Raw genomic sequence first — 16,085 nt, forward strand, 5'->3', positions numbered from 1 at the left:
TCGTTCGTTCGTTCAGGAGATGAAACCCCCCACAGCCCGCGTGATGCGTGCGCATCGGTTTTTCACTCATCCGCTCTTCCCAAACCCAAGAGCGGAGATGCTCTCCGTGCTAACATCCCATCCGAGTAGGCGACGGCGACAACGCCGGGGCCGGCATCACACAATCGGAAACGACCGACCTGTGTCAATGTGGTGGTGCCGATGGAACCGCGCCTAGTGACGTCATGCTCTCTTTTTTCCGATCCCCCCCTCGAACGAAAATTGGAATGTACGGCAGCAGGCGGAGGAAATCGCCGGCACTGACTGCAGCAGCAGAAGAAAATATTGATTTTTCCGAAACCCCCCCGTGCGCCACCGCCTCGACGCGCGTTACCTTCCCCAAATGTGGAGACCTGTGCGCGATGAAACATGTTCGGACACGTTAAAGCCTGATGGGTGGAAGCACACAGTGGGGCCAAAAGCGCTTTAATTTCCGGATCTGGGAAAATTGTTATCTTTGGGGGCACTTCTGACAAATTGGAAGAAGGGCATACTACTGAGCGACTGTCAGCAATTTAATTGAAGATTTCGATCAATTTATTAGGAATTTTGATTCAACACGGCACCACTGCCGCATAACCCCCGTCCGTTCCACACGAAAAAAGGGAGAAAGATTCGCGTCAGCAGCAACGTCTCGAATCGAAGAGGGACAACAACCCTTGGGTGAAGGCAGTCGCGAATCGACTGCGCTGCGGTGGCAAACGAACCGGAAGAAACGGCGAGCTGTAATTGGAATAAATCAGCGTACCGGGAAAGGGAGACCTTGAAGTGAAAATCCTTCCCCACCATACCATTGGGAATAAAAGAAAAATGCGCATTCATACTCATTCATAGACTGATTGACGTAGGGAAAACATGAAGATTTTACTCACCGGAATCTGATGGGGTCAGCACGCCGAGTCCGTTCAGGTGGTACACGTCTTTGGGGCGGGTGTAGCTGTGATCGCCGACGTGCGTTCCCTGGTACTCGTAAGAGGAGGAGGAGGACGACGACGAGGAAGGGCTCAGCTCTTGATGATGAACTTTTGTGTAACCTTCCGATATTCCGCCACCTTTACTACTCCGACAATCGCTCTCCGGGTTGGAATCGGTATCGGAATCGATCTCCTCGCCATAGCCCTCTGTCTAGTCAAGATCGTTCAGCAAATCGATCAATTAAACGATCTCGCCGGACGAGCTGGTCATACACGTCCGGGAGTTGCTCGACTCGGGGTCCTCCAGCTCCTCCTTGAGCATGTTGATGATCCGATGGGAGGACGGGTCGTCGTGGTGGTTCTGGTGGTTTCTGTAGTGCCGCGAATTGTTGGTCAAACTCATCCGGTTCGATCCGATGGTGCAGGTGGCCAGGTCGATGTTATGCTTGAACTCCGGCGGATCTTCGTCTAAGCTGAGTGGCGTGTCCGGTCTGTGCAGAAGTACGGATGTTTCCCGATCCCGCAGGAAATCCGACGTCGAAACCGGTGGTATCCGGCTCATCTGCTGTTGCTGCTGCTTGATCCGGGGGTTGATCAGTAGGGACCGTCCGGCGGGGATCTGGGCCGCCTGCGGTTTGACTGTGATTATTTTCGATGCTGTGTTGTTGTTGATGTTCATAGCCGATGTGTTTGCCGGGGTTAGGATCGGTTTTTGAATGGCGGCGACGTTGTTGTTTAAGCTGGCTGCTGCCACTGCTGTTACGGTGCTGAATTTGTTGATCACTTCCGTTTGTTCTTGGGTGTTGTTGTTGTCGTTTGTGGTGCCGTGATTGGTTGCGCAGCCCGTTTTGCTGGGATGTGACTGATCGAAGCACCTGCCGGACCACATGCAGTCGTGGCGGATCTGTGGCTCCGAGGAGGCTTGCTGGTCCCAGCCGTTGACGGTGGGATTCCCGCTGCCGTACGCTTGCTCGGATTCTGAATCAGCCGACGTGAAGAGCGACGGCGGAAAATCCATAAACTCGCATTCCCAGTCAATGTCAATGTTGTTAGGATCGTCCCAGCTGGACGTCCCACTCTCCTGCTTTATAGAAATCATTTTGATATCGTCTAAGTAGGACGGTTCCTGCTTTATTGAAACCATTTTGGCTACGTTCCTTTCTAACTTAACCTGATAAGCGTGTTTGAACTTCTAGTTCCTAATTTTCTTTCTTTTAGGTTTTCTTTTATCACAATCCGTTGAATGCGCTACCTCTTTGACGTAAATAGCTGCCACCAAATGTAGGTCTGTAACAGAGGAAAGAACAGAGAAGGAAAAAGATTACAATCAGGTCAACCGAAAATAGCCGCGGATATTGATTTCTTTCCGGACGTCTAGATCTTATTTAAAATTCGTAAAAGAGCCACCACAAACGGAATATGCAACAGAAGCCGTGTTCGCCGGCTTCCAACCGGCGATCGGTCTTCGCATCGCAACGAGACATAAGTGACTCCTTCCGGTGTCGTTGTTACCGACACTCGAAATTGAATCAACCCGATCCTCCCGGCCGTGGCGGCGTGATTCCCGTCTTGTCGTCCGTGCAAGGAACACGCAAGAATTTAATCTTATCACCGCCGACGACCAAACGACGATGATGATGGCAATGAGTGCCGCAATGGCTCGGTCAAAATTTTGAAACCCCGTAGTGGAAATATTGATAAAAGTGATTGTAGATGTCGAATCGACCTCATTTTTTTTGTTCGTCAACCTGGTCCAGCGCCGTTATCGCCCAATAAGACGCAACCGACCGACCGAAAATCGTTGGCAACTGGTCCGACACATGTGCTCACGCCACGGTTTCGCTTTATCTATTAATAAAAATCTTCAATTAGGAAATGGGACAGGACGAGAGGGCAGCGAGAAACAGCGGGAAGGTGGTCGCATTTATGGTTCGAACAGGCCCGAGAAGAGCGGAAAATGTTGGTAGATATGTAATTTAAAAGACTTCCCAATCGCATTCGAGGCACGAGAAAAGCAGTGGAACCATTGGCGCGCGAAGACTTGGGGGAGGAAATATGAATGTTTATACCGGCTTCTTGCTGCTTCTCTTTCTGCATTGATTTTCTACTCTAGCGAGCGCTCGAATTCAGAGCTCATCGTCGACGCTGTGCACTGCCTGACTAAGCCAGCTCTCGGCTCTGAATGGAATTAAAGCTTGTGGGCTCTGCTGCCTCAACATCCACCTATCTGGCCGCCACTATATGCGACTCGCTCCATACCATCATCATTATTTTATTGGAGCGAGTAGCAATGTGGGGACCACAATAAAAAGATTATGCCATTATCATTACGGAGCCGCAGAGGGCAGCTGTTGCGGACCATTTCTGATCAATAAGCGCTCCGGCTCGCTGGCCTAATCGCTGAGGTTGATAAGCTGCCAACTCGCATCGTACACTAAGCAGCCGGCTTTGCCAGCGGTGGAAATAGTAGCAACCATAGTAGCCCATTCATGTACAACGATTGCCACCATCGGAGCCTGCTTTGATTACCTCCGAGCAATTAGCCTAGTATGTAGGTACGAAAGTAGGCCATGTCAAACGCGGCTGGAAAGCGATTTTTCCTATCTGCAGCCAATTACATAACCATTGATAATTTTAAGTACACGGCCGTATAGTATCGGATTCACAATCCACCGGTAATCAGGCAGAAAGGGAGGAGGATGACGGCGACGACAACGACGGTCCCGGAGCGGAGAACTCTCTTTCCGTACTCTCTAGGCATGCGTTGCAATATCTCTTGGAATGAGAAAAAAGCGGTCACGGAACGCCTCCGCCCCAAACAACGGGGTGCGGCGGAGAAAACGCCAACACCGGCACATTCCGTCGCCGCATCGGGCCCGGCTTCCGAGGTACTCTGACCTAACCTCTTTTCCCGAGTGCCATATGGAACCCGAAAAGAAGTAATTTACGGTCATTCAATGCAGGAAGAGAACTAAGAACCGATATCCAAGTTGTACTTCGACAATCAATTGCGAAATGCATCAAAATCTCTTTGGTTTGTTGGAAGAATTCAATCATTATGCTACGTTTAAATTAGACAAGGCTTGTGATTCAATTGACTTGTCGAAAGTTGAACTCAAATCAAGTGACGCTCAATTCGCTTGCCCAATCTGAACGTAGAATAATAGAAACTGAATCCTTCCGAATCAATACACTTTTTTTTGAACCCAAACTTACCTTTCAAGCCAAGCTGTCTTCAGCACTGCTTATCCTTCTGCCTGCTGAATTGGACTCGCTCTGCTTTTGTTCAGAGAGAAACCGGTGGTTCCGTTTTGTCTACGGAGCAACCACGGAATAGGGCGGTTCCGCAACGGACAACTTCACCGAGCAAACGAACTTTCACACTGAGTTGCGTCCGGGTCACAAGTTCTTCGAGTTCAAAAATCACTTGATACGACTCCCACCGAAGCAACAACAGGACGCTCGTATCAAAGTACAGTTACTACCGCAGCAACAACAAAAACTGTTATTGCCGTTTCCACTGTTGGCCGATATTCGTGCTATTGTTCGAACACTGTTACTACTACTACTACTACTATGGCTACTGCTGCCACCGCAAACCGTCAACCGGCAACGTCGCAATCGTCGTAGGAGGCTACTATTGTTCTCTGTCGGTATGACGGCGGTGGAGGTTGGAAAGTTTTTACTGGCGGGGAACCGTAAACTTTTCGTCGTCGTCGTCGTCGTCGTGGTATTACTATTTTCCGACCGTTCACTGTGTGGGAGACATTTGGGCAGTTAGGATCGTGTTCCGTTCGTCGATCGTCAACAATTGATATATTGATTGCGCGAGCAATCCCGATCTGCAGGTAGGGATGTTGTAGGTAGGGTTGCCGCAGCATATTAGGAAAGTTTGACTTGTTTCAAACTGAACATCTGGCAAATTAAATTGTGTTTACTAAAAACTGCAACCTTATTCATTGGATCATATTATTTACAGTTTTACTGGGTTATTCCGGAACCATCTGAGAACACCAACAGATCTTTATATTATTGTTACAAGTTTTGAAATTCCGTTTGATAATTCTTTCGTAAAAAATGGAAAAGCAAATAAAAACAATAACAAAAAAGTTTCTGACAAAGAACAAAACAGAACAAAATAGTTTTAGGAATTTAGGTCAAGCAAAAGAACAAAACAGTTTTCAAATGGTTTAAGAATAGTTTCGAGATTGTGGGTTGAGGTGACGACAAAAGAATTTTGCGGACATTAAATGACTGATTTTCCTTTAACAGAAAAAAAATCAAACAAAAATTATTGACGGCGAAACAAAACTGTCCTACTGTCAAACTATCATAAGAGAAATTTTACTTTTGCTGTTGGATGCAAATCTTAAATAATTGCGATATTAGTAATATCAAATTTCACATCAATTAAGGAAAAAAAATAAACCGATTTACTATTGACAGGATTTTGATTTTCAGCAGATCCTTTCGATAAAATGTTAGAAAATTTAAAAAAAAAATCAAGATTAGTTTTATTTTTCTGATTTATGTTCTGAAACCTGGCAAGCCACGACTCGTCCCATCGAAGGAAATTTATCTCCAATACATTTTTTGAATTAAATCTTTCTCATACTGTACATATGAACATCAAATTTTCAAACGATGTAGATAAATGTCGATCCGCAGATCCTAACAAATTAAAAAAATACTTCGTACAATTTTGCTCGATGACTTTTATGCAGTCCGGTAACGAAAATTAAGAAAGTACTGATGTTGGACTGAAAGTCCAACAGAGACGACTTTAAAAATGGAATTTACAACAAAATAATTTAGCTTTTTCAAAGAGAACTAACATCGCCCGATTCTACCCTTTTAGGTAAAAATCAAACTTCCACTTACGATTTTTTCTGCCTTCAAGATGAGTTCACCGCAAAGGATAACTTTTGAATATTTTTCCCACTGCCCCAAAAATGTCCTGTTTTCAATACCCCACCTGCAAATCACGTAATCATGATTGCTCGCGCATTCAATTTAAAAATGTCTTAAAACTCTTTACCAAAACGATAACCCCCCTTTGGGGTGATCGATTGGTGTTCGCTTTTTTTTCCTTACCGGCACAACATTCTCGCCGAAGCCAGCTTCCAAATTAAATCTTCCTGTGTGCACCGCTGCTGCTGCTGCTGCTACTGATCCTGAAGACTACGGGTGCTGTACTCCGCGACTTAACTGTTTCCAAATCTTCTCTCAGTTCACACTTCACTGTTCACTTTATTTTCTGTTTCTGGCAAATCCGAGGTTTGGACACTTTTGTTTTATTCTCACACTCCTATTGATCGCTGATCAATAGCCTCTTTTCACTGGACAAGGTCACAGTAGGCGTTCACTGGAATCTTCCAATGTTTATTTTTTTATTAATGGAAGATCAAACACTGTCTTCACTGTATTTGTTCTGCAAAATGGAGGAAATTTTGCAAACCGTTCACCACCCGCAGTACAGAGGTTTTGGTACGCGCACTGAGCAACACTGTTCCGAAATCGTAGTCGGCCCAAAAAACGCGGGAGGTCAAATCCATGTATTTTTTTATTCACGCCGGAGGCTTCGCTGCTGACTTTTCTTCATGAAAACCGACTTTGGATCACTTGGATTTACTTCCCTCTATTTAAAGCAAGGGTAGAGTCTGGCGCGCTGAGGATCCCGGCTCTGCTCTGCAGAAACGCGTGCGGTTTTGATGCGGTCTAAAAAGCCACTGTGTATCAGCACCAGAAACTGTGCGACTGGTCGTGTCGGCCCGGAGACGGAAAACTAGCCACGCTAACAATTTTGTACACAGAGAGATGCACAAAAACCGGTCTCCTCGCGCTCACTGTGTGGAACTGTTTCGCTTGTTAACTTTTTTAGCGTGGAACTAGCGTACACAGCTTGGTTGGAATGGAATGAGCGAACCAGACAAAAATCTCACCACATTCGCCTTTTTCCCATCTTTTTCCATCAGCAAACCAAACGACGACTGTTGGACGCCACTGACTACACATTCGTATCCATAACCAACACAGTCAACGCGTTCGAATCATCTCTCCCAAGTTTTTACTTCTTCTCGCTCGATCTCAACATCAAACACACGCGCGTACTTATTTACAATCAGCAGTATATACGCGAACACACACTTTGAAACACTACCATACAGAAATCTTTATTCCACATGCAGAGGTATTTGCGCTTCAATCCACGCGTTCGTTTGTTGCCTACACCTTCAAAATATAGTCAGTCACTTTGCTGCAGTCCAGCGGATACAGTGCGACGGAGTTCCACAATAATTATTAGACACTGCTTTAATTATGTTCTAGTTTTCAAATTTAACTCAAATTAAACTGAAAAGTAAAATTTTCAAAAAATAAATAATGTCCTTCGATCGATCGATGGCGCATCCGCCAGACTATAATCAAATGACTTCACCTCAAGGCGATGATAGCATTTTACTATACGTGGCGACACATACAGAAACGACTTCGTCGCACTCCGATAGTATGACTACTAATAATGTTGCTCTTCCTCGACAGAATACTGAGCACCAGGGTTAATTGGAATTCATTGATCAAATAAATTTTATGATATAAACTGCTTTCGCGGTTCATTTTCGATAACACTCAACCATCCCCGCACCACCCGGATCGTTTCTGCGTAGGCAAAACTTAGCGTGCACCCGGTCCCAATAAGAAGAGCGAGAGATGCAAAGAGAGAAAACAATCATCATATACACATGTTTGTTTTATATACAAACAAGCCGACACACGTGCACCGTCAACGAACACTACTAACCGCGCGCACGACCGGTCCGGTCCAGGCCGGCCCGGCCCCCCCAAACCGAAGCTGTGCGAATGCGAAGAGGCCGCTGTCTACAATCGCCTACCTATGCCCTATCTAATAAATTTATGGCGCTCCACCACCCCACCCGGCCGATCGAGTCCGACGTCGTCGTAGGAGGCCTTGCTTGCGTATGCCGGCGTGCGCGCTTGCACCTTGCTTTTGCCGCTTTTGCATCCGTGTCATCAATATTCACCTTCTGTTCTGTCTCGGTGCAGTAAAGTGAAGGAAAACACCAACTCGCTATTAAATTTTATCTAATACAAGATAGGTAAATAAAGCTTGAATTCGCGGCTAGTTTCAGTTTTTGTATTATCAATGGAGGTGTTTTCTACATACCGACATAGTATAGGAAGACGATGATCTATTATTTTGAGCAACTCTTTTGGGTTCTTTCACAAATTACGTAACGCTGAAGGGGGAAGGAGGGGATCAAGCCGAGCGTTACGGTCCATACAAAAAAATAAACCTTCCATACAAAAAGTGTTACGTGGGGGAGGGTGGGGGTCCAAAATCACCAAATTTAGCGTTACGTAATTTTAGAAAGAACCCTTTGAACCCACTGTTAAAAGTATCGTGAATTTCCAAGGAAATATTCTTGAACAGTTCTTCTATAATTATAATCATAATTCATAATTTTTGGGGAAACTGGGAAAAATAGAAATTCGAATCCTTTGATAATCGGAACAGTTTCTAGTAATTTTTGTTAGCAGGGGAGCACTGTCGGAGTTAAGCAGGGGCACGTGACCCACCAAATCGAATTTTTCTCTAAAATTAAAATTTAATTATAATGCGCCATTTTTTTTGCAATATCCAACCGGTATTTTTCCGGAAATTCTATTAAAAACTTCATCGTGAACTCCTGTAACAATTCCTTGGCCAAATCTATTTTTTTTTTTCGATTTTTTTCAGGCTTTCCTCTGGGAAATCACGTGAAAATTGAAAAAAGTTGTTTTTTTTTATCGATTTTTGCAAAAGTCGTTTTTTACGCGGATTTCGGATTTTTCAAAAAAATATTCTAAGTCTTTTCCAAGCGAAAACACTTAGAATATTTTATGGAGGTACGATGCTGGGTCATTAGAGCGAAAGCCGTCAGTCCCGAAGGTCATTTGGCCAGTGAGAACCGAGAAGTAAATAATGAAAAGTGAGAGCCGACGAGTGAATAGTGAGAAGTGAGTAATGAGATAAACATGTGAGATGTGGGAAGAGAAAACTGAGAAGCGAGAAACGGTAAGTAAAAAGAGGAAAGTGAGAAGTGAGAGCCGAGAAATGAGAAGCTACAAGTGAGAAGTGAGATTTATAAGTGAGAAGTGAGACATTTGATACGAGAAGTGAGATGTAAGATGTGAGAAGTGAGAAACGAGCAGTGATAAGTGGAAGCCGAGAAGCGAATGGAGAGAAGTGACTTGTATGAAGTGAGTTATGAGAAGTGAAGAGTGAGAAATAAAAAGCAATTTGTAAGATGGAAGAAGTGAGAAGGGACAAGAGAGAAGTTAGAAGAGAGAAGTGAGGTGTGTGGTGTGTGATGTGAGAGGTGAGAAGCAAAAAGTTGAGAAGTGAGAAGTGAGAGGCGAGAAATGAAAAGTGAGAAGTGAGATGTAAAATGTGAAAAAATGAGATAAAGATGGGAGATGTGAGAAGTGAGAAGTCAGAAGTGTACCACGCGAATTTAACGTCACACGTTTCATTGCTTGGATTGCAATCGTGGCGTCATGCTCGTTTAGCTACACTAGTTGAGAGTTCGTTTGGCTACCCTCGTCTTCGCCTCAGCTCGTCTATAGAACCTACAGTGCCTATAATCTAGACTATTCCGATTTGTGTACAATATTTAGACCACTACCCGGGATGTGGGTGGTCGTCGAGTAACTCGACAATATTATTGAGTTCGCAAGTGAAAGGTAGAACATCATTAATGAACTGAAACAGAACCTGCTGGTGTTCGAGTCGTAAGACAAGAACAGGGCGCTTTTATCAGTCACCCGGGAGAAGCGATAAGGCCGACAAAGGTGCCACAACTGAGGCCTTCTCCTGCCTTGCAACATCTACTATGGCAGAAGAGGCGATTGATTTCGCCCTGACGGCCAACGAGGAAAATATTGTGCCTAACCGAAAACGGCTCAGGCAGCAAACCGGCGAAGGTGCTCAGAGCAAAGCCATGTAGTAGGCGACTGTAGGCCAAACGTTGTGTTGACGGAGCAGATCGGGATGTAGTGATGCCCGAAGGGCGTTGACCCGAGAAGGCGACTTCTCGGCCAAAAGAAGTGAAAGGCATAAACCAAACGCAAGTCGCCGGGCCGCAAGAGGGTACCTGCCGGCCAGCGCCATCGGCACAAGGGACCGAAAATCCCTGGCAGCTGGTCAGTAGCTCAAAGCGGAAGTCGAGCGCATCTCGACCCGCAAAGAAATTTACGGACAGAGTAGAGGCCCTTGCTGCTCAAAACCGATAAGCATACGACCGAAACGCTTTCGGCGCTGGAACAGGACGCACGAAGCGTCAGACGCACCAAGACTGGTGAAATGATCTTGGTGCTGAAACGTGGAGCTAGCGGGACGACTGGCCCAAGAGATTTTGGGTGACGGCGCCGAGGTGAGGTCGTTGGGGACGGAAGTGACCTTCCAGTGCAAACAACTGGACGAGGTCACGAACGCGGACGACGTCGTCTCTGCCGTCAGAGAGCAGTGCGGTACAAAGGTCGTCTATTTGGCACGCAGCTAGCCTACCCTAGTTAATGGAGCGAGGGATGTTGAAATCGGCTGATCAGTAAGCCCAATCAGCAAACTGGACTGGTACTATTGGTGCTTAGAGTCGGGACATAAGTCCTACGACTTTAAGGGCCCAGACCGTAGCAACCTGCGTCGTCATTGTGGTTGGGAAGGGCACAAGGCGCAGGAATGCGATAAGTTACCAAAGTGTCCATCTGCGCCAGCAAAAAGCAAGCATGTTATCAGGTTATGGGCGGACCTCCGTGTCTCATCGAAGAGGAAAACAAGAAGAAGCCACGCAAGCAACACAGTTGAATCTTAACCACTGTGCATCTGTTTATTAGCTGCTGTGACAGTCGGTCTCGGAGTCGAGGACCGATGTCGCTCTTCTGTCCAACCCGTACAACGTCCCTGGCTTGGGTCGTTTTTTCCGTGACTATTTTCACTTGGAATTTATTCCATATATAACACGGAGCAAGCAATTTATTTGAAACAGGTCGACTGACCTTTGTTTACGCGTGTAGATCGAAAGGCCTTGCTGCAGGAATTTCTTGGAGAGACAAGCAACCATGCTGTGTACACATAAGTGACGTAGCCACGGGGGTGGTTTTGGACATAAAACCCCCCCCAGAGACAACATTTTTAGAAGAAATTTTTTTATCGATAAAAAAAATGTTCAGAAAACCCCCCCCCCCCCCCAGACCAATTTTCTGGCTACGCCACTGGTACACATTATATTCTATCTACAATGTACCATATACGATATACGAAACAGGATTTTTTTTGATAGCCAAGAAGTCATTCTTCATACACATTCTATACTATGGACCACAAAGAGCATGCACCGTATTTGAAACAGGTCGACAGACCTTTTTTTTAATCTTTATTAAAGTGATTTTTTTATGGTTTTACAAGTTCATCACTGACGACAGACCTTTGGTTACGCGTGTAGATCAAAAGGCCCTCCTGCAGGAATTTCTTGGATGGCCAAGAAGTTATTCTTCATACACATTCTATACTGTGTGTGTGTGTGTGTATCTTCAATCCAACCCCCACTGTCCGGCAGTGGTATTATGGAAGAAAGCTGACTGTAATAAAGTCAGCTTTAGCCCGGGAGTTAGAAGGTGATAGCTCTACCGCAGATCCAGTGACCCATTTCAGACTGCCTGGTAACTCACGTCCAGTCCGAGGCCACTTTCACTTACAATAAGCCCCGCCTGTTTATGCTACCATTATCAATTGGATAATGGATCCATAAACAAACTTCCGGATTTTTAAATCCAGCGCGTATTTAGTTTTGGAATCATGTAAAATACATATTGAAACAATCTCACCAAATTGATCCAATTCCGGTTCAATGAACTGAGGAAACAATCACATCTAGTGTCCACAAACAATTCACTTCACTCTTCCAGATCTATTCTGATCAATTCGTTATTGGTCCATGTATTTCTGATATTATCACACAGCCACACATATTGCACCAAGGACATCCCCGTATACAAACTCCTCAAACAATTTCACGCACTCAATTAAGAAACACACTTCATTAAAGGTCACCAAACGCGTAAATTTTAAACTTCTGATCATATAAACTTTTTTCTTCTAGTACATGTGTAAAATATAGACATCAGCCGAATCTAATTCTTGCGGGAACGAACAAAAACGTGACAGCAAATTTAAAAGCAACCATCCGTGCGCATGGCTTGCTGCGATCCATACACATTCTATACTATGTACCACAAAAAGCACCATATTTGAAACAGGTCGACAGACCTTTGATTACGCGTGTAGATCCAAAAGGCCTTACTCCAGGAATGAATTTCTCGGATGCCCAGGAAGGTATTCTTCATTCACATTGTATTCTATGTACCGCAGACCTTTGGTTACGCGTGTAGATCAAAAGGAATCTATGACAAAAGGTCGAAAGGACAAAAGGTCGAAAGACAAAAGGTCGAAAAGACAAAAGGTCGAAAGGACAAAACGTCGAAAGGGACAGAAGGTCGAAAGGACAAAAGGTCGAAAGGACAAAAGGTCGAAAGGGACAAAAGGTCGAAAGGGACAAAAGGTCGAAAAAGACAAAAAGGTCGAAAGGGACAAAAGGTCGATCATGAACAAGTTAAGATTTTGTGTATTCCAAAGGAATTTTTGGAATGCATTTAACTTCAAGCAGAAATAACACTCATCTCATTAATCAAAGTTGAAGAATGAGCAATTTTCAAAGAAGGAGAAATGACTATGAAACAATATTATGAATATCTAGATAGTTCTGTAAAAGTTAAAAAAGACGCCTGCATTAAAAATTCACCTGCGTGTAATACACATCAAAATGTGCGGTGTGCGCCATTTTGACAAATGACATTTAGAAAACTCAAATATTCATCTATTAGTTGTACTCACTGAATGATTTTTATTCAATTGTTAAAATTGTGAAAAATAAAAGCGCAGATTTTTTTGACAACTATGTAACTCTGGTGCGAGATTGATTCTCTCCGTTTCAGTTTTTCTTTCGCCTTTTTGATCTTATTGATATTTTTTTCGTTCGACCTTTTGTCCCATTCGACCTTTTGTCTCTTTCGACGTTTTGTCCCTTTCAGGGATGGGAACGGTTGACATTTCTTTTTATCATTCATTCTGCCACGCAGTAAAATAAAAACAAAACCACGGCAGCCGCAGCAGCAGCCACGACCAAGCAGACGACAGTCAGCACATGATTTTATTATTTTCTCTCCCCACAATTAACGTTTCTGTACGCTCATTTCAAGATGTATGACCGTTTTTGGTAGTAAATGATTATTTCATTACTCCTTGCTCATTTTAGAGACTAGAACTAATTAATTAGTACCAACGGCTAGCATTCTTTCTAAGCTTTGCGCCACAGGCAATAAAACCCGATTTTGTTCTGTTTGCGCTGCGCACGAACCGAAACAAGAAATCTCATGCAAATGCTGACTGCACCGACGGCTAGACTCTCACGCAGCAGCAAACAAACAGTTTGCCTTATCGGCAAAAAAATGTCACAATGAGGCGTACATTGGAAAACTGTTTCGGTTTGTGCGGTGGGTGAAATTTGACCGGATAAAATGTAAACATTCGCATAACAGTGTTTTACTGTACATTTCCCAACACTGGTCCCTTTCGACTTTTTGTCCTTTCGACCTTTTGTCCCTTTCGACCTTTTGTCCTTTTCGACCTTTTGTCCCTTCGACCTTTTGTCTTTCGACCTTTTGTCCCTAACCCGATCAAAAGGCCTTACTCCAGGAATTTCTTGGATGCCCAAGAAGTTACTGTTCATTCACATTTTATTCTATGTAGAACTACGTCTGTCTTTACTATATTGGGGTACAATTTACGATTTTCAAATTTCTTGGACCATTCAATCAAGGAAGAGTCAACGTTTCATATCAGATGTAAGATGAAGTCTTTTTTTTCGCGGTTTTTCTTACACGTGTTGGTTTTTATGCGATTTTTTCAACTCGAATTTCGTGATTTCCGCGGTTCATTCAGACATATTTTGGGATTTACGCGTTTTTTACGTTGTCCCAGTTTACGTGACCCATGTCCTCCGCGTAAAAACCGACTCCGGTGGGTCACAATATTTACGTATGACGATATTTTCTATTTAAAGTGTTTAACAGTTTATCAAACGGTTTCGGTGAATCAGTCAATCTCGTAAGTGCATCACAAGCTGCTTCTTCCATAGCACTACATTCTTACTGGAAGTTGGCAAGCTTTTCAACTTAGTAATCTATTAGCATTTCTTTAATTATTACTGTCGCCTCTCCACATCTCGATATTGAAAGGACCATCGAGATAGAGAGAGATCGAGGAATGGAAGGAAAATTGAAATGGGTACTAGATCCAAAAAATCTCGTTGCTTAGCTTAGCTTGATTGACTGTACCCATCGTAGTTGCTAGTCAAGATTGGCCCGGAAACAACAAATAATGCACAGCTCACCAATTGAATAGTTTTTTCGGGACTAGAAAGGACTCACTGTACATGCTTCAGAGTTTCTTTAATTCAAGAACAATAACGATGCCGGCAACGTCCTCACAGTCAATTAGGATAAGGGGAGGAAAATTAATTCGACACTCATTGCTACAAGAGACTGAGGAATCCTCTGCACCTCCATGAGCGCACTGGAAAGGAATAGTATGTTCATTGGCAAGGAAATATATTGGAAATCGCCTTGGTAAGCGACTAATTATTTCATTTGAACGACGCCATATTTATGATGATACAAAAACGGAAAAGCAACGCGTGTCTTACGTATTTTCCCGAAGACTGATTCGATATCTTAACTACTTCGCGACGACTAAAACACGCACTGCACAACGCTTGCTCGATAGCTACTCCGAAAAAAACACGCACTGAACTGATTAACTTTATTACCGGCCGCACAATGCAGAACACAATATTTCGGCAGATCGCGCGATCGTTCTGCTGTCCGGAACAAGAGAAAACACACACTGAACTCTAGATCCAAAAAAGCTCGTTGCTATGAAAAACGACAACAAAACAAATGTCATTTCCTCTTGTTTTTTTTTTGTCCACAGATGGTCTAGTAGCCTAAAATTTGTAACATTTCGACATAAGGAGATAAATCCAGAACAAAACATGGTCAGATCACATCGAGATACAAAGATATCGGAATAGGGAGGTTATCGAGATTTATTATGCCCAAATATATGTAGATTGAAGGGACCGAGGAAACCATCGACATAGGGAGAGATATCGCGATGCAGAACATCGAGATGTAGAGAGTCGACTGTTATTGAAAGCTTTCTATGCCCGCCTTTTCATTAGTATGTATCTTGTGTGGCAAATCCAATGGAAACACTATGGCCAGGTCTTCGAAAATGTTTCCTAGGGGAACAATGGGTAAAAGCGTCAGCCTGGGTAAGACGGCCCACCCCCGTTTTTAGGCGAAATGCTCAAGCTTCTTGAAATATTTTTTTACAGGAGGAATTAAAAGCTAATTTTAACCATTTTAAACCACTTTGCAACACATGAATGCATGAAATGTCAAAACAATAAACAAAACAAACTAGTTGATGGTAACGACGCTGCGCGATCTAATTTTAGTGGCAACGAATTTAAGGTTTTTTCCTGCGAAAAGCACGATACTTGAGTGATTCTTTCAATCAGTGATCTTCATTTGTCCATTCTACTTCTACATTCTACTTTGGGGCTGTCCATAAACCACGTAGACTCGTGAGAGGGGGGGAGGGGTTTCGAAAAAGTCTACGTAAGTCTACGAAGGGGGACGGGGGTATACCAAAAGTCCACGTAGACTTTTTTTGATAACAATTTGTGCAACAGCTTTGTGAGAAGTTCACTAGTTTGATTTTTAAGTTTTTTTTTTGCTGAACTACGGCTTAAACTACCATTGGATGGTTCTTCACATGGAAATTCTTCTATGTTAATAAGGAAAATTCTCTGAAGTGTTCTATAAAAAATTTCCTCTTCGATTTTATTGCAGATTCTACTAGAACACCTTTGATTTTCGTCAGGAACTTCTATGGAAACGACAAGTGATTCTTAAGAATTTTCACGGGAAATAATGTACTTCAACGGAAAATTC

The 16,085-nt window shown here is 43.7% G+C and overlaps 1 protein-coding gene across 1 annotated transcript in view; it reads right to left on the reverse strand.

Moving 5' to 3' along the window:
• The window catches only part of LOC134207976 (myc protein), a 107,551-nt gene that overhangs the window by 9,076 nt on the left and 82,390 nt on the right, over positions 1 to 16,085 (reverse strand). Inside the window, 1 exon segment of the mRNA XM_062684078.1 lies at positions 912 to 2,240. Within this exon segment, the coding sequence (XP_062540062.1) occupies positions 912 to 2,097 (1,186 nt within the window). The 5' untranslated portion in view covers positions 2,098 to 2,240.

Source organism: Armigeres subalbatus, chromosome 1, assembly GCF_024139115.2.
Source record: "Armigeres subalbatus isolate Guangzhou_Male chromosome 1, GZ_Asu_2, whole genome shotgun sequence".
Lineage (NCBI taxonomy): Eukaryota > Metazoa > Arthropoda > Insecta > Diptera > Culicidae > Armigeres > Armigeres subalbatus.